We start from the raw sequence: 20421 nt of genomic DNA, 5'->3' as shown, positions 1-20421 counted from the left end.
GGACAAGGCCTCTGTGCGTTGGCCAGGGGCCGTGTTGGCCGGGGGCCATGTTGGCCGGGGGCTGAGATGCCTGGGTTGGAGCTGCAGCAGGGCTGGGGAGGCCAAGTCACTGGTGCAGTTCCCCACCCCCCCACCCCCACCCCGGGTGTCCTTCCAGTCTGTCTGGGGAGGGCATGGCCAGCTGTCCACCTCATCCCGAGCTGGGGGGACCCCGAGTGAGAGCAGGTTGGGTATTGTCAGCGCACAGAGAAGTGCGTCTGGGGTGCTTCCTGCCCCCGCCTCCAGGAATGTGGTGAGGCGGTTTTGTCACTACCAGCGAAATGACACCAGTTTGCCAGAGTCTCACTTTGCTCTGCGCTTAGGGGGGTTTGACAGACAGCTCGCTTCCTGAAACCCTCAGTGGGGCTGCAGAGAGGGAGGCAGGCATGAGCGGTCAGAGCGGGCAGAGGAAGACCCCAGGGCTGGCCCCGAGGACAGGTGGGTGCCTGGAAGCCTCCGTGGTTTGTTGGCCTAACTGTAGGGGTGGTGGGGCTTGGTCAAGGGCTCCTACCCTGGGATCCCTCAGGAGAGAGAGCCCAGGGGCACGGGCCCACCAATATGGGTTTAGGAGAGAGGACAAATGGCTTCCATCAGACCCTCAGGCCTTTACCTGAGGCTATCCTATGGAAGCCCCTTGCCCCTGGTGACCATCCAGGGGGCTGGGGTCCCAGAAGGCCAGCTTCTGAGGCACTCAGGGACATCTGTGGGAGCCGGGCTGTGGTGGATTCTGGGCATAGGGTGGATAGGGAATGAACAGCCAAGGAGACATGTGGGGACAGGAGGAGGTGCAGGTGGATGGCAGGGCCAGCTCGGTCATGCATGTTGTCCTCGGGTGGGTGTCCATCGCTGCGGCCAGCACAGTGCAGACACTCAGTAGACTGCTGGGCACGTGAAACCAGGCTGGACCCTCTAGGTGGGTGATCACTGGGGACCTTTGGTGTCTCTCTTCCTAGCACGGGGGTCTTCAGGGTGAAGCGAGAGGGCAGGGGTGGGGTGCGATTAGAACTGAGAGCAGCCAAGGAGCATCTGAGGGAAAGTTCGGCCTCACTAGTAATCAAAGAAATGCAAATGAGCTTTTTATTAAAAGATGCATTAAAAAATCTATTGAATCAGGGAAAATAAAACGTTGCTCTTTAGAAGTTTTCACTGCTGTTGGAAGGGGGCCATACAACAGAGATCCCCAGGTCCTCCTTTCTGGAAAGCACGTGGGTTTGCAGAACTAGAAGCTTCCTTGTCGTGCCAGCAACCCTGAGACCCCCTCCTCATGCAGGCAGACGCCAGGCCAGGCCTGCACCTGGGGTAGGGGAGTGTCATGGATTGAATCGTGTCCCCCCAAAACATGTGTCAGCTCGTTAGGCTGTGATTCCCAGGATTGTGTGGTTGTCCTCCATTTTGTGATTGTAATTTTCCTGTACGTTGTAAATCCTAATCTCTACCTGTGGTTAATGAGGCAAGATTAGATTATGTTAAAGAGAATTAGGGTGGGATTGTAACACCCTTACTAAAGTCACATCCCCGATCCAATGTAAGGGGAGTTTCCCTGAGGTGTGGCCTGCACCACCTTTTATCTTACAAGAGATAAAGGGAAAAGGAAGTGAGCAGAGAGTTAGGGACCTCATACCACCAAGAAAGTAGTGCTGGGAGCATAGTGAGGCCTTTGGACCTGGGGCTCCTGCGTGGAGAAGCTCCTAGTCCAGGGGAAGATTGATGACAAGGACCTTCCTCCAGAACCCACAGAGAGAAAGCCTTCCCTTGGAGCCAATGCCCTGAGTTTGGACTTCTGGCCTACTAGACTGTGAGAGGATAAATTTCTCTTTGTTAAAGCCATCCAGTTGTGGTATTTCTGTTATAGCAGCACTAGATAGCTAAGGCAGGGAGTGAGAGGTTGGAAACAACCTGAGGTGCCCAGCTGTGCAGACATGGCTAAAGGAATTACAGGAAACCCCTCCGATATGCAACGAGATGGGAAAGTGCGCCCTAAAGAGGCCGCATGAAAAAAGGCAGGATAAGGACAGCATGTGTGGTAGGCACCCGGGTCCATTTTCACTCTGTACTTAAATAAAATAAAATATTAAAATGACCCATTGTCGTCAAGTTGACCTGACTCACAGCTACCCCACGTGTGTTAGAGTAGAACCGAGCTCCATAGGGTTTTCAATGGCTCAGTTTCTGGAAGTAGATTGCCAGGCCTTTCCTCCATGGCACTTCTAGCTGAATTTGAACTGCCAACCTTTACTTTTTTTTAATTGTGCTTTAAGTGAAAGTTTACAGTTCAAGTCAGTTTCTCATACAAAAACTTATACACACATTGTCATGTGACCCTAGTTGGTCCCCTACAATGTGACAGCACACTCACCTCCACCCTGTGTTCCCCGTTTCCATTCAACCAGCTCCTGTCCCCCCTCTGCCTTCTCATTTCGCCTCCAGACAGGAGCTGCCTGCATAGTCTCATGTGTCTGCTTGAGGTGAGAAGCACACTCCTCACCAGTATCATTTTATGTCTTATAGTCCAGTCTAATATTTGAAGAGTTGGCTTCGGGAATGGTTTTAGTTTTGGGCTAACAGAGAGTTCGGGGGCCATGACTTCTGGGGTCCCTCCAGTCTCAGTCAGTCCATTAAGTCTAGTCTTTTCACTAGTGTTTGAGTTCTGCACCCCACTTTTCTCCTGCTCTGTCAGGGACTCTCTGTTGTGTTGCCTGTCAGGGCGGTCACTGGTGGTAGCTGGGCACCATCTAGTTCTTCTGGTCTCAGGCTGTTGGAGTCTCTGGTTTATGTGGCCCTTTTGTCTCTTGGGCTCATATTTTCCTTGTGTCTTTGGTATTCTTCATTCTCCTTTGCTCCAGGTGGGTTGAGACCAATTGATGCATCTTGAAAGGCCATTTGCTAGCTTTTAAGACCCCACTCGCCACTCACCGAAGTGGGATGCAGAACATTTTCTTAATAAACTTTGTTATGCCAATTGACCTAGATGTCCCCTGAAACCATGGTCCCCAGACCGCTGCCCCTGCTGCTCTCTCCCTCAAAGTGTTTAGTTGTATTCAGGAAACTTCTTTGCTTTTGGTTTAGTCCAGTTGTGCTGACCTCCCCCTGTATTATGTGTCGACCTTCCTTTCACCTAAAATAATTCTTGTCTACTATCTAATAGGGTCGTTATGAGTTGGAATCGACTTGAAAGCAGTGGGTTGGGTTTGGGTTTTTGTTACTGTCTAATTAGTGAATACCTCTCTCCCTCCCTCCCCACCCTCGTAACCATCAAAGAATGTTTTCTTCTGTGTTTAAACCTTTTCTTAAGTTCTTATAATAGCAGTCTCGTACAATATTTGTCCTTTTGCAACTGACTAATTTCACTCAGCATAATGCCTTCCAGATTCCTCCATGTTATGAAATGTTTCACAGATTCCTCACTGCTCTTTATCGATGTGTAGTATTCCACTGTGTGAATATACCATAATTTATTTATCCATTCATCCCTTGATGGGCACCTTGGTTGCTTCCATCTTTTTGCTATTGTAAACAGTGCTGCAGTGAACATGGGTGTGCATATATCTGTTCGTGTGATGGCTCTTACTTCTTTAGGATATATTCCAAGGGATGGGATTGCTGGATGGTATGGTAGTTCTTTTTCTAGCTTTTTAAGGAAGTGCCAAATCAATTTCCAAAGTGGTTGTACCATTTGACATTCCCACCCGAAAAACCCAGTGCAGTCACCAGCAGTGTATAAATGTTCCAATCTCTCCACAGCCTCTCCAACATTTATTGTTTTGTGTTTTTTTGATTAATGCCAGCCTTGTTGGAGTGAGATGGAATCTCCTTGTAGTTTTGATTTGTATTTCTCTAACGGCTAATGATCGTAAGCATTTCTTCATGTATCTGTTAGCCGCCTGAATGTCTTCTTTGGTGAAGTGTCTGTTCATATCCTTTGCCCATTTTTTTTTGGTAATTTCTTGTTGTTGTTGAGAATGTACACAACAAAACATACACCGATGCAACTGTTTCTACATGGACAATTCAGTAACGCTGGTCACATTCTCCAGGTTGTGCAACTATTCTCATCCTCCTTTTCTGAGTTGTTCTTCCCCCATTAACGTAAACTCATTGCCCCGTAAGGTCTCTTTCCTTTTTTTTTTTAAAGGTCAGGGGCTTTTGCACCCCCCTTTTAATTTTTTTTATTGTACTTTAGGTGAAGGTTTACAGAACAAACTAGTTTTTCATTAAACAGTACACATAGTGTTTTATGACATTGGTTAACAACCCCGCAATATGTCAACACTCTCCTTTCTCCACCTTGGGTTCCCTATAACCAGCTTTCCTGTCCCCTCCTGCCTTCTAGTCCTTGCCCCTGGGCTGGTGTGCCATTTAGTCTCGTTTTGTTTTATGGGCCTGTCTAATCTCCGGCTGAAGGGCGAACCTCAGGAGTGACTTCATTACAAAGGGTGTCTGGAGGCCATACTCTCAGGGTTTCTCTAGCCTCTGTCAGGCCAGCAGGTCTGGTCTTTCTTTTTGAGTTAGAATTTTGTTCTACATTTTTCTCCAGCTCTGTCCGGGACTGTCTATTGTGATCCCTGTCAGAGCCATCAGTGGTGGTGGTAACCCGGCACCATCTAGTTATACTGAACTCAGTCTGGTGGAGGCTGTGGTAGATGTGGTCCTTTAGTCCTTTGGTCTAATCTTTCCCTTCTATCTTTAGTTTTCTTCATCCTTCCTTACTCCCATAGGGGTGAGACCAGTGGATTATCCTAGATGGCTGCTCACAGGCTTTTAAGACCCCAGATGCTACTCACTAAAGTAGAATGTAGAATATTTTCTTTGTAAACTATGTTATGCCAATTGAGTTAGATGTTCCCTGAGTCCATGGTCCCCACAGCCCTCAGCCCAGCAATTTGGTCCCTCAGGGAGTTTGAATGTGTCTGTGGAGTCCTTTGGCCATATTTTAATTAGGTTATTTGTCCATTTGTTGTTGAGGTTTTGCAATATCACATAGATTTTAGAGATTAGGTGCTGATTGGATTTGTCATAGTCAAATTTTTTTTCCCAGTCTGTGGGTTGTCTTTTTACTTTTTTGGTGAAGTCTTTGGTTGAACATAAGTATTTGATTTTTTGGATCTCCCAGTTATCTAGTTTCTCTTCTGGTGTTTGTGCATTGTTAGTAATGTTTTGTATACTGTTTACGCCATGTATTACGGCTCCTGACATTGTCCCTATTTTTTCTTCCATGATCTTTATTGTTTTAGATTTTATACTTAGGCCTTTGATCCATTTTTTGAGTGAGTTTTTGTGCATGGTGTGAGGTATGGGTCTTGTTTCATTTTTTTGCAGACGGATATCCAGTTATGCCGGCACCATTTGTTAAAGAGACTGTCTTTTCCCCATTTAACTGACTTTGGGCCTTTGTCAAATATCAGCTGCTCATATGTGGATGGATTTATGTCTGGATTCTCAATTCTGTTCCATTGGTCTATGTATCTGTTGTTGTACCAGTACCAGGCTGTTTTGACTACTGTGATGGTATAATAGGTTCTAAAATCAGGTAAACTAAGGCCTCCCACCTTGCTCTTCTTTTTCAGTAATGCTTCACTTCTCCAGGGCCTCTTCCCTTTCCATGTGAAGGTGGTGATTTGTTTCTCTGTCTCATTAGAAAATGCCACTGGAATTTGGACTGAACTGCCAACCTTTAGGTGCACAGTTGAGTGCAACCTGCTTGCACCACCCACAACAAAAACAAAACAAAACCCGTTGCTGTCGAGTTGATACCAACTTATGGCAACCCTATAGGACAGATTAGAGCTGCCTGCAGGGTTTCTAAGGCTGTAAATCTCTTTTTTTTTTTTAATTTTTATTGTGCTTTAAGTGAAAGTTTACAAATCAAGTCAGTCTCTCTTACAAAAATTTAGATACACCTTGCTATATACTCCTGGTTGCTCTCCGCCTAAGGAAACAACACACTCCTTCTCTCTACCCTATTTTCCTGTGTCCATTCAGCCAGCTTCTGACCCCCTCTGCCTTCTCATCTCCCCTCCAGACAGGAGTCTCCCACATAGTCTCATGTCCCTACTTGATCCAAGAAGCTCACTCCTCACCAGTATCATTTTCTATCTTATAGTCCAGTCCAATCCCTGTCTGAAGAGTTGGCTTTGGGAATGGTTCCTGTCTTGGGCTAACAGAAGGTCTGGGGACCATGACCTCTGGGGTCCTTCTAGTCTCAGTCAGACCATTAAGTCTGGTCTTTTTATGAGAAATTGAGGTCTGCATCCCACTGCTCTCCTGCTCCCCCAGGTTGTAGCCAGGCACCATCTAGTTCTTCTGGTCTCAGGCTGGTGTAGTCTCTGGTTTATGTGGCCCTTTCGGTCTCTTGGGCTCAAAATTACCTTGTGTCTTTGGTGTTTTTCATCCTTCTTTGCTCCAGGTAGGTTGAGACCAATTGATTCACCTTACATGGCCGCTTGCTAGTGTTTAAGACCCCAGATGCTACTCTCCAAAGTGGGATGCAGAATGTTTTCTTAATAGATTTTATTATGCCAATTGACCTGGATGTCCCCCGAAACCATGGTCCCCAAACCCCCGCCCCTGCTACGCTGGCCTTCGAAGCATTCAGTTTATTCAGGAAACTTCGCTGCTTTTGGTTTAGTCCAGTTGTGCTGACCTCCCCTGTATTGTGTGTTTTCTTCCCCTTCACCTAAAATAGTTCTTGTCTACTATCTAAAAAAAAAAAAATTTTTTTGTTTTTTTTTTACTATCTAATTAGTGAAAATCCCTCTCCCTCCCTCCTCCCCCACTCTTGTAACCATCAAAGAATATTTTCTTCTGTGTTTAAACTATTTCTTGAGTTCTTACAGTAGTGTACTTATACAATATTTGTTAAGGCTGTGAATCGTCACAGAAGCAGAATGCCGCGTCTTTCTCTGAGGAGTGAGCGGTGGGTTCAAACCACCGGCCTTTTGGTTAGCAGCCAGTTGGCAGCTGACCGCTTTAACTGCTGCGCCACCAGGGCTTCTCGCTTGCAGCACCCAGGGACATTTTAAAACCTTGAAATGTGTATTTTTAAAGTCTGGAAAGACAAACGGCAAGCTGTTCCCCTACGGATCACTGGGGGGAGCGGGGGTCACTGCTGTGCCGTGTGAGAGCTCCTCCATGAACGTGGCCTGCCTTTGTCGTCTGGAGAAGGGACAGATGTAGTTAACATTATGTTGAAATGTACTGAACAGTGGCCGGGAGTGTGTGCTAAGGGCAGTGCTGTGACACCTCAAGGAAAGGTGGTGGAGACGAGGGATCCAGGGTCCTTGGGGAGGAAGGGCTGGACTCAGGTGTGTGGTCTGAAGACCCTGATGGACAAGACAGGCAGTGAGAGCGCAGGGCTGGGCAGGAGACTAGGCAACTGCTGTAACCTTTGGGGTGATGACCAGGGTGGCATCCAGGACCACAGGGGTGGTGTGGCTGGAGCCTGGGGTAGTCAGGACTGACCCCTGCCCACCCTGAGGAGCCTCACCCTGACATTAGGGACTGCCCCATCCCAGCTGTGGGGGAGGGGGCAGTGATGGGGATGGCAGCAAGGCCCCTAGGCCCAGGGCTGCCCAGTGGGTGTCCTTTACCTCTGTTTGTGGACCCCGAGGGGCCAGTAAAGAGGAGTGACCAGGTTCTGGTGCACGGCCAGAAGGCTCCCCCATGATCAGGTGGGGGCAGCTCCTGCTGCATCCTGACTGAGGACCACCACTTCACAGACCCCTGCTCCCCCCACCCAGGAGAAGGCTGTGTCTGGAGATGGCCCAGCCCCTTTCTGTGGAAGAAATTGAGAAAATCCAGCCACGGCTCCCTAGAGCTGGTGGGGGCAGGATGCTAAGAGGGGGCAGCCTACTGCTGTTCCCCACGGGCCGACGCTATGGCCAGTGCCCCCACTCCACAGGCAGGCAGCCCTGCACCCTCCAGGAGCCCTCCTGCTCGGCTTGCATCCCAGCCCCTGAGGTCTGGGGGAGCTCCGCTCCATGTACCCTCTGGGCACAGACGAAGCGGTGGGAGGAAGGAGGTGGAGGAGGGCAGGTGATGACGGCAATGGGCCCAGATCCGGGAGGTTGCCCTCCAAGGAGCTGCTACTTGAGGCCTGAGCTGGGTCCACCAGGCAGCGGAGGCCAGACAAGGACCCCAGGGCATGGCTGGAGCAAGTGCAGGGCCTGGGGAGCAGTGGGGCTGGGACGGTCCGAGGGCAGCCACCACCATGAGGAGCGACCAAGAGCCAACCAAGGGCCAGGCCCTTTTGCCTGGCTCCTGTGGGGCCCAGCCTGAGGCTCTGCTTCAAGGTGGCCCCATGCTGTGGGTGTCCCAAGGGTAGGCGGGGCTTTCCCCCGGGCACCGGCCCTGTCCCACAATGGTTCCCCTGGGGCCATCCCAGTGGCTTCCGGCTGTGCTGAGGAACCCAGAGCTGTCAGTCGGAGCCACTTCCCCTGGCTTTTGCATAAGTGGCTGCAAAGACAGTGGGGCGGCTGGGTGGCCAGGACGTCGGGAAGGCGGCCTCCGGGTGGAAGGCGAGTGTCTCCCTGGCTCGGAGACTCACTGTGAGCCCTGACCTGGCGGCCCAGGGGTGTGGCCCAGGGACCCGCTAATCTGCTGTGTATCCCCGGTGTGTGGTGGCCACCACTTTTGTCTGCACAGCCACGTGCCTGTTACTTGGTTTCAAAGTCCCATCTGCAGTCCTAGGAAGGAGAGAGCGGTGGGGCTGGCAGGGAGGAGCTCGGCAGCTGGGCAGGCAATGGGGCAAGGGTGAGCTGGAGTGCCCCCCACCCAGAGCTGCTCCCATGTGGTGACCAGCTGGCCGATGCCCCCCTTGGCCCCAGCTGCTCCCTCCCCACCACCCCAAGCTGTTGGGCCTCCACATCTGGGTGACCCAAGAGGCCTCCATTTCGCAGAGCACGGATCCATTGCATCGGAGAGATGGCACTGCCACGCGGTCCAGGCTGAGTGGTGCATGAGTGGCCGTGCTCCCCATGGCAGAGTCCACACCCAGGTCCACACGGACCCGGCTGCAGATCCGCTGCCAGCGCTGCTCACCCTGCTCACATGCCGTCCAGTCAAGGCTGACTTTTTGGATGTTGCTATCCAGGCCTTTCTTCCGAGGTGCCTCTGGGTAGACTCAAACCTCCAACCTTTCATTTAGCGGCCAATTGTGTTCATCACCCAGAACTCTCTGCTCAGAATGGAAGGGTACCGCAGAGCTCAGGGTCCCCTCTGCCCCTCCACACCACGAGCCCATCGAGGGATACCCAGTTCCAAAGGTGAACGTGGTATCAGAGCTGTCTTCTCTCCTTTCTTTCTGACCTCCATGTCTGTCTTCTCTCCTTTCTTTCTGACCTCCGCGTCTCACCTTTTAATGTGTTTTCAGGGTATTGTTTAAGAACGCTTCCTCAGCCAGTGAACTTCCTGTCATTACAAGTAAAAGTCTCAAAAAAAAGTCTTAGCTTCCTGTTATTTCCAGTTTTTAGAAATACACTCGAAGAAAAGATGGCCGTGGTGCTAAATGGCTGGTAGCTTGACCCAGGGAGGCCCATGGAGGGTGGGAGCACTTGGCAGGAAGGTCCTCAGCTCTGCTTGGTGTGGGTGCGACTCCAGAGAGCTCCAGGCAGCTGCCCCTGAGGCCCATTGCTCCTTGGAGGGTTTTGGTCTGACCTAGAGCGGCATCAGGTGGCATGGGTGGGGCCTGGACCCTGGCACCTGGCAGAGTCTAGGTCCTCTAGGCCCCAGGACAGAGAAGTACCCGGGCCTGCCTCCTAGCACAGAGTGAACCACAGGCATCTCATGGCTTTGTGTGTGCCATCCTATCTGAGGGTGGATTTTAGAACACTCTTGGTTGATCTGGATGGAGCCTGTGCAAAGGGCGCCATCGTCAGTGACGCCCCAAGTGTGGTCAGGGAAGGAAGCAGAGAGGGAGCACCTGAATGCCCCCCCTCCAATACCCTCCCGGGCACTCAGTGCCCCGGGGATCCGAGCCACCTGCAAATGTCCTTGTCCTTTTACACTGTACACACAAGTGGGGACCCAGCTAACGAGGGCTACATCTCAGGTCATTATTTCACCAGGAAAGATTCCGCAGAAGGTTTTTACTGGGTCAAGAATTAAGCACATTTAAGATTTTTGGAAGCGTGTTTCAAAATTGTCCCAATTTATGCTCCCATCGTCAGAGTAAGAGTGCCCACTTCCTGACTTTTGCTGGCACTAACAACTAAAGCTCTATCTTTGCCAATCGGATCAGCAAAAATAATCTTTTAGGTGTTCATATTTGCATTTCTTTGATTATAAGTGGAGCTGAGTATTTTTTAATTTTTAGGGTTTTTTTCTTATAATTTTTATTGTGCTTTAAGTGAAAGTTTACAAATCAAGTCAGTCTCCCACACAAAAACCCATATACACCTTGCTACACACTCCCAATTACTCTCCCCCTAATGAGACAGCCTGCTCTCTCCCTCCACTCTCTCTTTTCGTGTCCATTTCACCAGCTTCTAACCCCCTCCCCCCTCTCATCTCCCTCCAGGCAGGAGATGCCAACATAGTCTCAAGTGTCCACCTGATCCAAGAAGCTCATTCCTCACCAGCATCCCTCTCCAACCCATTGTCCAGTCCAATCCATGTCTGAAGAGTTGGCTTCGGGAATGGTTCCTGTCCTGGGGCAACAGGTCTGGGGGCCATGACCACCAGGGTCCTTCCAGTGTCAGTCAGACCATTAAGTCTGGTCTTACGAGAATTTGGTCAGTGGTTCTCTGTTGTGTTCCCTGTCAGGGCAGTCATCAGTTGTAGCTGGGCACCATCTAGTTCTTCTGGTCTCAGGATGATGTAGTCTATGGTTTATGTGGTCCTTTTTGTCTCTTGGGCTCGTAATCACCTTGTGTCCTTGGTGTTCTTCATTCTCCTTTGATCCAGGTGGGTTGAGACCAACCGATGCATCTTAGATGGCTGCTTGCTAGAGTTTAAGACCCCAGATGCCACTCTTCAAAGTGGGATGCAGAAAGTTTTCTTAATAGATTTTATTATGCCAATTGACTTAGATGTCCCCTGAAACTGGTCCCCAGACCCCTGCCCCTGCTACGCTGGCCTTTGAAGCATTCAGGTTATTCAGGAAACTTCTTTGCTTTTGGTTTAGTCCGATTGTGCTGATCTCCCCTGTATTGTGTGCTGTCTTTCACGTCACCTAAAGTTGTTTTTATCTACTAATTAGTGGATACCGCTTTCCCATCCTCCCTCCCTTCCCCGTCTTGTAACCACAAAAGAATGTTTACTCCTCAGTTTAAACTGTTTCTCAAGTTCTTATAATAGTGGTCTTGAACAATATTTGTCCTTTTGGAACTGACTGATTTCACTCAGCATAATGCTTTCCAGGTTCCTCCATGTTATGAAATGTTTCACAGATTCATCACTGTTCTTTATCAATGCATAGTATTCCATTGTGTGAATATACCATAATTTATTTATCTATTCATCCGTCGATGGGCACCTTGGTTGCTTCCATCTTTTTGCTGTTGTAAACAGTGCTGCAGTGAACATGGGTGTGCATGTATCTGTTCATATAAAGGCTCTTACGTCTCTAGGATATATTCCAAGGAGTGGGATTGCTGGATCGTATGGTAGCTCTATTTCTAACTTTTTAAGGAAGCACCAAATCAATTTCCAAAGTGGTTGTACCATTTGACATTCCCACCAGCAATGTAGAAGTGTTCCAATCTCTCCACAGCCTCTCCAACATTTACTATTTTGTGTTTTTTGGATTAATGCCAGCCTTGTTGAAGTGAGATGAAATCTCATTGTAGTTTTGATCTGCATTTCTCTAATGGCTAGTGATCGTGAACATTTCCTCATGTATCTGTTAGCTATCTGAATGTCTTCTTTAGTGAAGTGTCTATTCATATCTTTTGCTTTAGGGGCTATTTTTATTTCTTCTGTGAATTATTTGCTCTTTGCCTTTGGCCATTTTTCTGTTAGGTTGTGTTTTGTTGATTTGTAGGAGCTCTTTCTATATTAAGGACCTGCTATTGTATCCCACAGGATTAATAGAAGACTTGGTACATAATTAATGCTTGATAGCCATTTGTCAAATTAATTAATTTGTTGCCTAACCTGAAATCCTTAAAGCAATTCCAACCTCTTTTTTTTCCAGGTCATTTTAAACTCTGCGAATTAACTTCTCAAAAAGACTGGCAGGACACATGCAGTGCACTGGAGTGCTTATTTTAGAACCACCCTGAAACTGGACCCCCATAAATATGCAAAGTGAGTGACTCCTTTCACCCTAAAGATTCAAAAGGCAGCAGCATTTCCTCACAGGAATTCCTCCTACAATGCACTTGGTCTCATAATGGGGATAATCCCTTCAAAAATGGACACGCAAAAATCGTTTCATCAGAATAAAAACTAACTCAGGGACAATAAGGCTTCCACCAGGAATCCGGAACATGTCTATCTCATAATGCTTTTGAAAAATGCTGGAAAAACCCAGGAATGGGAGTGAGGGGACGACTGGTGGTCTCAGGAGTCCATTTGTGTGCTCGTATCACCCCCATTTCTCATGAGGGTCCCAGAGCTGAGCCACAGAGCTGCCACGGGGCCCTGCTACTATACTTTGTCCGGGGTGGGGTGTGTGGCAGTGAGGAGCAGCCGCACCAGCCTCGCCCTTCACGCCTTTGCTCCTGCGGTCCGCTCCCTTCCCTTCTCCTGGGCACTCTGCCCATCCCAGTGGCTCTTTCTTGGTGGTCAGGGTCCACTGTGTGTGCCTATCGGCAGGGAGTGCCTAGGGGGCATGCCCTCACCTGGGCATCCAGGGTGCTGGGGCTTGGCCATGGGAAGGTGAAGACCTGGACACAGCTCGCCCTGGCTGGCTGTGGGTGTCTCGAGCCACTACACCAAGGGATCCAGTCACCACACGTCATGGGCTGGGGAGCAGTGGCCACAGGATGGCCAGACCCTGAGCGGCAGGAAGTGGGAGGTGACCAGAACCCCACAACAGAGGCTGAGTGCTAGGGGACCTCCCACGGAGCCTCACAGCTCTGGTGTATAACCCATGAACAGATCACGGGATGGGGACTGTGCTGGGGGACCCAGGCAGTGGGGATGCGCTCTGTAGAGCGAACGCTCCCCGGTGAGAGCACCTCCTGCAAAGACAGGGTGCTCACAGGCCTCCCCGAGAACAGCCCCCGTGGCCCTGATTTCTCCACGACCTCTTCCTCACCGGCACATCACAGCCCAGGTGCTCGAGTGCAGAACTGAGAACTGAGATGTCTCGCCGTCTCTAAGTGGGGTGATCAGGAAGGTGCCTGAGGGGCCCAGGATCACACTGCCAGGGACCGACCCCTCCCTCTGCCACTCTGACCTCCTACTAAGAAAGCAGCAGCTCCCTCATGGGCTCTGCTCTGGCCACCGGCCAGTGCTGCAACACTGGCTTTTGTGGACGGGCCCTGGGAGGTGGCACACACTGCCCGAGGGATCCCTGGACAGGCGGCCGAAGCCACCCAAGGAGATGTCAGCATCTGGGACATGCTGAGTTTCACCTGCCAGCTGGACGTCCAGGCTGGACGTCAAAGGGGCAGCGGGCATGTGGGTTCCAGAAAGAGGTCAAGGGGCAGAGGCTGGCCATGGGTGGTGCCTACAGTTAGGAGACTGGACGCACCTCCGAGGGTGGTGGCCAGGCACCCCACCCTAATCTGAGGAGCGGACGTGATAAAATGCACGCTGTCTACAAGTGAAGCCGATACTCCCCAGGCCTGTGTTTCCCTGTAACAACCAGGGGCCTTTGAGGACCAAGAGGTCCACAGGCTCAGGGGTAATGCCACCTCCAGTGTCATCCCTGAGGCTGGGGCTGGAGGTGCCCTGTGACAAGCCAGCGTGCAGTTAGGGCTGTCCCTTCCCAGGCCAGGTCATAAAGATTGCATTACTGGGTGGACCCAGGCTGGAAAAGCCACCATAAAGCACCGTCTGTCCCTTGGACACTGAGCTCGCGTCTGACCACAGCTTCCTGCTGACCTGACGGGGAGCTATAATCAGAGAGAACACTAACCCAGGGGTGCAGCCAGAGAGGGGAGTGCACACTGCCCCTAGAAATCACGGTGTCTCCCCCGGGGCCAGGACAGTGGTGGTTCAGGGGTAGAATCCTCACCCTTCATGTAGGAGATCTGTGTTTGATTCCCGGCCAATGCACCTTGAGCAAAGCCACCACCCGTCTGTCAGTGAAGGCCTGTGTGTGGCTGGGGTGCTGAACAGGCTTCAGCAGAGCTTCCAGGCTAAGATGGACCAGGAAGAACGGCCTGGTGATCTACTTCTGAAAACCAGCCAATGAAAAAAACCCTGTGGACCACAACCGTGCATCTTCAATGGATCGTGGGGACGGTGCAAGACCAGGCAACGTTTTGTTCCCTTGTGCAACGGGTCTCCATGAGTCAGGGGCCTAAACGATGGCAACCGACGTCACACCTCACCACACATTCAAACATTCCACGGGCCAGGAGCAGAAGGCTGTGCCCAAAGTGGACAAGTCCCAAGATCGTGAAATCAAACCTCGTGAAAATCGAAGTTGAAGACATCTTTGTGCTGTGTTTTCCAGTTTGGGAATTCCTTGCAATGACTGGTGCCCTACATAAAGCAGGTCTTATTACCTGGTAATGCAAACAATTGATATTGTTGTCTTGGGGCTAAGAAGCTCAGCTGAGGAGCCCAGGCTGGGAAGGCTGTGTGTCCCTGTGACATCCTGCATGATGCCAGCGGCCCGGCCACAGAGGACGAGCTCTGGCGCCAAGAGATGTCAGGTGCTGGTGCACAGGGATGCGGTGGGGAGGGAATTGAGGGTCTAGGAGGCCCCAGATGAGGGGGCCGCCTGGGACGTGTTGGGGCTCTTGTCTGGCGTTGGCTCATTGACAGGGAGAGTGGGGTGAATGCCGGCTGGCAGGCAGCTTTAAGGGCACCAAGAGAGCCACGGGGTCCCGATCCTGGGGGCTGCCCAGGACCAGCTGCCAGTAATGCCCATGGGGCTCTGAGGGAGCCGGTCAGACTAAGGTTCCCAGGGCTTTGGGCATGTGGCTCTGCGAACTCGCTCCTTTCTCCTCCTCAGGAACACCTGCAGGGTACGGTGTGGTGCTCCACAGGTGAGGAGGCTGCAGGTCTGGGCTCTGGGCATCAGGTCTGTGTCCCCAGCTCACAGCTTCGAGTGACTCCACTCGCTGTAGGATGGGGCAGTGCCACTGGCTTTGGACGAAGGGCAGTTGGGACAGAGTGGGCACAGTGTCCCGACTCCTGCCAGCCAAGGACACGGACGGACATGGAACGGGACTGAGCCACCTTGGTAACCAGCCTGCTGGGGGACTGCCCTGAAAGCCCTCCTGCCACAAACCACCCCAACCCCAGTTAAGCACCTGAGGCACTGTTGCCAACGCTTGGAGGAGCTCACGAGAGGGTAAAAAAGACCAAGGCCAGGGGCCAAGCAGGAGGCGAAGGCAGGCGGCAAGGGGTCACCAGCGCGCTGTGGAGACGCGTGCCCACGTTGGGCAGTGGGGAGGCCTCGAGGAATTGGTGGCTCCCTGGTCCCAGGAGCCCTATAGCCTAGAGGTTTTCTAGCTGCCTTGGACTTTCTGCTGAGTTTACACAGTGGTGGCTATCCTGTGTGTACTGAGCATTCGAAATAACAACAACAACAATAATAGCTGTAACTCGAGTGTTAAAAATAAAAGAACATGACAGAATAACTGGACGATAATAGCAAAAAAGCTAGATTTGAGTTAACAGCCTTCAGAGGTCCTTGTATGCTCAAGAAGGTAATGGTTTTGATTAATGTTAGATTTTATTAAATATGCAGGTTAGAATTTCTAAGGTAATCTCTAAAACCAAACAACCAAACTCATTGCCTTCGAGTTGGTTCCGACTCATAGTGACGCTATAGGACCGAGTAGAACTGCTCCATGGGGTTTTCCAGGCTGTAGTCTTTATGGACGCAGACTGCCACATCTTGACACAGAAGTGTCAATTCACCAGGAAAATAGAACCATTTTTAACTCGTATGCACTCATTAACAACAGCTCAAATATATAAAGCAAACTTAGAAGTACAAGAAGTGGATAAACCCACCCTACATGTTCATCGCCTTTCCCAGTAATTGATAGCTCAAGCAGACAAAAAGGAGGTAAGCTTCGAGATTAGGAGGAGACAGTGCCCAAGCTGCGTCCAAAGGACAAGCTGGGGGTGGGATGGGGTAGAAGCATCACAGGCCCTGGAAGAGGGTAGAGGGAGCACCTAACTCTAGACTGTTGAGAATGGTGGACAGAAGAGCACCCACTCAACAAGAGGATAAACATTCTCTTTAGAGATTTGCGGTTGGGTTCACCATTCCTCTCTCCGTTGCCTTCACCAACCCCAAATCATCAGGAGCGTCAGGTTGAGCGTGGGCTTAAGTGGTGCCCAAAAGGTCAAGGTGAAGCACTCTGCAGTCGCCATCATAGAAGCAACATTCTTGAAAACTGACCTCGATGAGTTGCAAAGACTTATATAGCACTGCCTGTGTTCTCCATCCATGATGGCTTGGTCTGGAAATCAATAATCAAACAGTCACTTTAAAAACCCACCTGGAAATTTTTAAAACATCTGGTGTCTCTAGTTTGAATCTTCTCTCTTATCACTGTAGTCCCTTCCAGCTGATTTCCAGGGACCCCCTCCTCACTTTTGTTTCTGTTTTGCAGGAAACACCACCCTGCTAGCCATCCCTCAGGCTTCCTCGGGCCTCCTGGCCAAGTACTGCAACAAGTCATTCTTCGAGGAGAGCCAAAAGGAGAGCCAAGTGCTCCTGGTGGTGGTGTACAGCACGGTGTGTGCAGTGGGTCTCCCAGCCAACTGCCTGACGGCGTGGCTGACGCTACTGCAGGCCCTGCAGGGCAACGTGCTGGCTGTCTACCTGTTCTGCCTGGCGCTCTGCGAGCTGCTCTACCTCAGCACTCTGCCACTCTGGGTCATCTACATCCAGAACCAGCACCGCTGGACGCTAGGCCTGCAGGCCTGCAAGGTGACTGCCTACGTCTTCTTCTGTAACATATATATCAGTGTCCTCTTCCTGTGCTGCGTCTCCTGTGACCGCTTCATGGCGGTGGTGTACGCGCTGGAGAGCCGAGGCCACCGCCACCAGAAGACTGCCGTATTCATCTCGGCATCTGTCTTCATCCTCGTGGGGCTTGTCCACTACCCAGTGTTTGAGATGGAGCAGCAGCAGGGCACCTGCTTCGAGGCACTGCCAACGGACGGCAGGATTGCCCGGTACCACTACTTGAGATTTGCTGCTGGGTTTGCCATACCTCTCTCCATCATCGCCTTCACCAACCACCGAATCATAAGGAGCATCAGGCTGAGCGTGGGCTTGAATGCCACCCAAAAGGCCAAGGTGAAGTACTCTGTGGCTGCCATTGTCCTCATCTTCCTGGTCTGCTTTGCCCCCTATCACCTGGTGCTCCTCATCAAAGCCATCGCCTTCTCCTACTATGGAGGGGACACAGACACCCTATGTGCCTTCGAAGCCAGCCTGTACAAGGTGTCCACGGTGTTCCTGTGCTTGTCCACAGCCAACAGCGTGGCTGACCCAATCATCTATGTGCTGGCTACCGACCATTCCAGGCAAGAAGTGTCCCGAATCCACAAGGAATGGAAAGTGTGGGTCACAAAGACGGACCTCAGCAAGCTCATGTACTCCAAGGACTTGGAGGAGGCCAAGTCTCCCCCTGTGCTCGTGTGCTGCTGTGAGTACTCCAGGTCTGTTCATCCACCAGGGCCCCCACGCTCCCTAGAGCGGCTGAGCGAGGAATCCTGCTGATCCCTGTGTACCTGCAGAGAGGATGGCAGGAGCCGGAGTTGGGGGAACAGCAGCGGGGGCTCCCCTTCCACCGAGTTCACCAGCACAGCATCTGTGGCTCTGGCCTCGGAGATCTTTCTAGAAAGCCTGCCACTGTTTTCTCATTCCAGAGCCATTCCCTCCATAAGCCTCCGCCCCTCAGGGCTCCCATACCCCAGGCTGTCCACGGGCACAGATGCCCACAGGGAAGAGGTTTTGTGCCAAGGGCAGCGGTGGTGCTTCCAGGACGCCAGGGAGCTGGTGAGAGCGTGGGAGGCAGCAGGGCCTCTCCTCACAGTCTTCAGACTGGTGAGCCCACGCCCAGTGATTAGTGAGCAACGGGGGCTTTGGCAGGGGCCCTAGGTCTGCCTGGCACTGTGGGCAGATGGCAGCATCCCCACATGGGGCAGGTGCCAGGCCAGCCTCCAGTGATAACTTCGTTTTCTGTGCTTTTGTGCAAGCGTTGTGTGAGAGATTGGGCCTTTGCCTTGGAATGTCAGAGCAAACGGTGCTGGGAGTGACCTGCACCATCGCAGAGCCCGGTCACAGTAGGACAGCCCAGGACCCGGCAGATGCCAGGAGCCCACCGCCGGGGCCCTCGGTGCTGAGCAAGGCTGATGCCTCAGGCTGCTGTGGGACCCTTCGAGGGAGCCGTGTGCCCACCCATAGGGAATCCCAGACAGTCATGTTGGAAACGTTGTCCACTGGAAATGTGTGGAGGGGTCCGACCTGGTGGCTTGGAATCCCTTCAATTTGGGACATCCCAGCTTCACTGTTGGCGAGAAGCCACCCGAAGGCTCTGAACTGAGCAAATCAGGAGCAAGCAGTGACCCTTGCCCCCTGCCTGTCCCGTCCTCCGCACAAACCTCTGACTCATGTGGAATCAGGTCTGCCCCCAGAAACAGCCCGGAGCCAGATCCCAGCTCGGAATGAGGCTGGGCTAGGCCAGGACACATGGCTGCCTTGTCTTCCTCATCTGTAAGATGGGACCTACCTCACTGCATCATATCCTGGCTGACCCTCCTCCCCACCTGCTACCACTGCCCCGGATGCCTCACAAACACACACATGGCTGGCCGGCTGCCCACTGTGGATGGAAGAGGGGGCCAGCTACCATCCTAGCACATTTCAAGTATCTGTTCCAGCCAGAAGCAGGCAGGGCTGTTGTGTTCTTCCTGTGAGGCAGCATCACTCTGCATTGTCAACGAAGTCCAGAAAATACACGTTAGAAATAAAGACATAAATTCGTGTCAGCGCCAGCTCCCTTTTAATGTGAAACAATGTGGTTTTACCTTTCCAAGTAAAGGTTTCCTCTATGGCTCTCTGGGGGCCGAGCCCTGAGAGGGGTGCCCGAGGCTGCCACAGGAGGGGATGGGCTGGGTCCTGGGGGTGGTGTGGAATGTCCACGCAGCCAGGCTGGGGTGGGAGCAAAATGTCAGACAGGTCATTCAGTATTCCAACCGAGTGTGACTTCCCTGTGGCTGCCGTGACAAAGTACCACAAACTGGAGCCTTAAGACAGCACAGTTTATTCTCTCACAGTTCTGGAGGCGAGAAGCCCAAAATCAAGGTGTCAGCAGGGTTGGTTCCTGCCGAAGCTCTGAGGGACAGCCTGTTCCAGGCCTCTCTCCCAGTTTCCGGTGGCTGCCGGCATTCCTTGGCTGGTGGCCACATCACCTGGATCTCTGCCTCCGTCGTCATGTGGCCGTCTGCTTTGGGTGTCTGACTCTTTGTCCTCTCTTCTTCTTCCAAGAATGCTTGTCACTGGGTTTAGAGCCCACCCTACAACCCAAATGACTTCATCTCTAGATATTTATCTTGGTTTAGAGCCCACCATACAACCCGAAAGACTTCATCTCCAGATCTTGACCTCGATCACACCTGCAGTGGCCTCATTTCCAAAAAGGTCCCATTCTCAAGTTCCAGGGGTTAGGACACAGATGTATCTTTCTGGGACCCACCGTTCAGTCCATTATAAATAGCAGGGATGAATCAAAGCTGTGTCCCCCACACAGAGTGAAGAGGGAGTGGAGTCCAGGAAAGCTCAGCCCTCCTGGACAAACAGTCCCCAGACTGACCCCCAGCCCAGGCTCGTTCCACACCTGCCTGCTGTCCACTCAGCCCTGCCCAAGACAGCACTTCTGCTGGCAAACGAGGCCGAGGAGGTCCTGCTGCAGGCCCAGGCCCAGGTGCGGGTGCCCAGAAGACAAGTCTCTGAGGCAGCGTCAGGCACCACTGTGTCCCAGCCTCCTTGATTCTTGCTGTTGTTAGTTGCCGTCGAGTAGATTCTACCTCACTGTGACCCCACGTGTGCAGAGTAGAACTGCTCCATAGGGTTTTCAAGGCTGCGGCCTTTTGGAAGCAGATTGCCAGGCCTTCCTTCTGAGTTGCCTCCGGGTGACTTTGAACCACCAACCTTTCGGCTAGTAGTGCTTAACCCTTTGCGTCACCCAGGGGAGCCTGTTCTGTGGGTTGCTAAAATCTGCTTTTTCTCAGTACCTGTGCTTGGCAGCCCCATGGCACTTCCCTGGCAGTTTTTGGAAAAGTTCAAGCCTGGGA

The 20421-nt window shown here is 51.7% G+C and overlaps 1 protein-coding gene across 2 annotated transcripts; it reads left to right on the top strand.

The window, feature by feature from the left end:
- The first annotated feature begins 325 nt into the window (after positions 1 to 325).
- Positions 326 to 19115, top strand: GPR132 (G protein-coupled receptor 132). 2 transcript variants are annotated; one of them, XM_049898863.1, is made up of 3 exons: positions 326 to 477; positions 12170 to 12282; positions 16728 to 19115. In XM_049898863.1, exons 2-3 carry the CDS (start codon positions 12276 to 12278, stop codon positions 17843 to 17845), a joined length of 1125 nt encoding a protein of 374 aa, XP_049754820.1. In that variant the 5' UTR covers positions 326 to 477; positions 12170 to 12275; the 3' UTR covers positions 17846 to 19115. The 2 variants fall into 2 exon arrangements, with proteins under 2 accessions (XP_049754820.1, XP_049754819.1); XM_049898862.1 differs by lacking the exon at positions 12170 to 12282.
- The last annotated feature ends 1306 nt before the right edge of the window (positions 19116 to 20421 follow it).

The sequence above is a fragment of the Elephas maximus genome, chromosome 10 (assembly GCF_024166365.1).
Source record: "Elephas maximus indicus isolate mEleMax1 chromosome 10, mEleMax1 primary haplotype, whole genome shotgun sequence".
NCBI lineage: Eukaryota > Metazoa > Chordata > Mammalia > Proboscidea > Elephantidae > Elephas > Elephas maximus.
The sequence above is the reverse complement of the archived record's forward strand: the minus strand, read 5'-3'. Positions and strand labels throughout refer to the sequence as shown.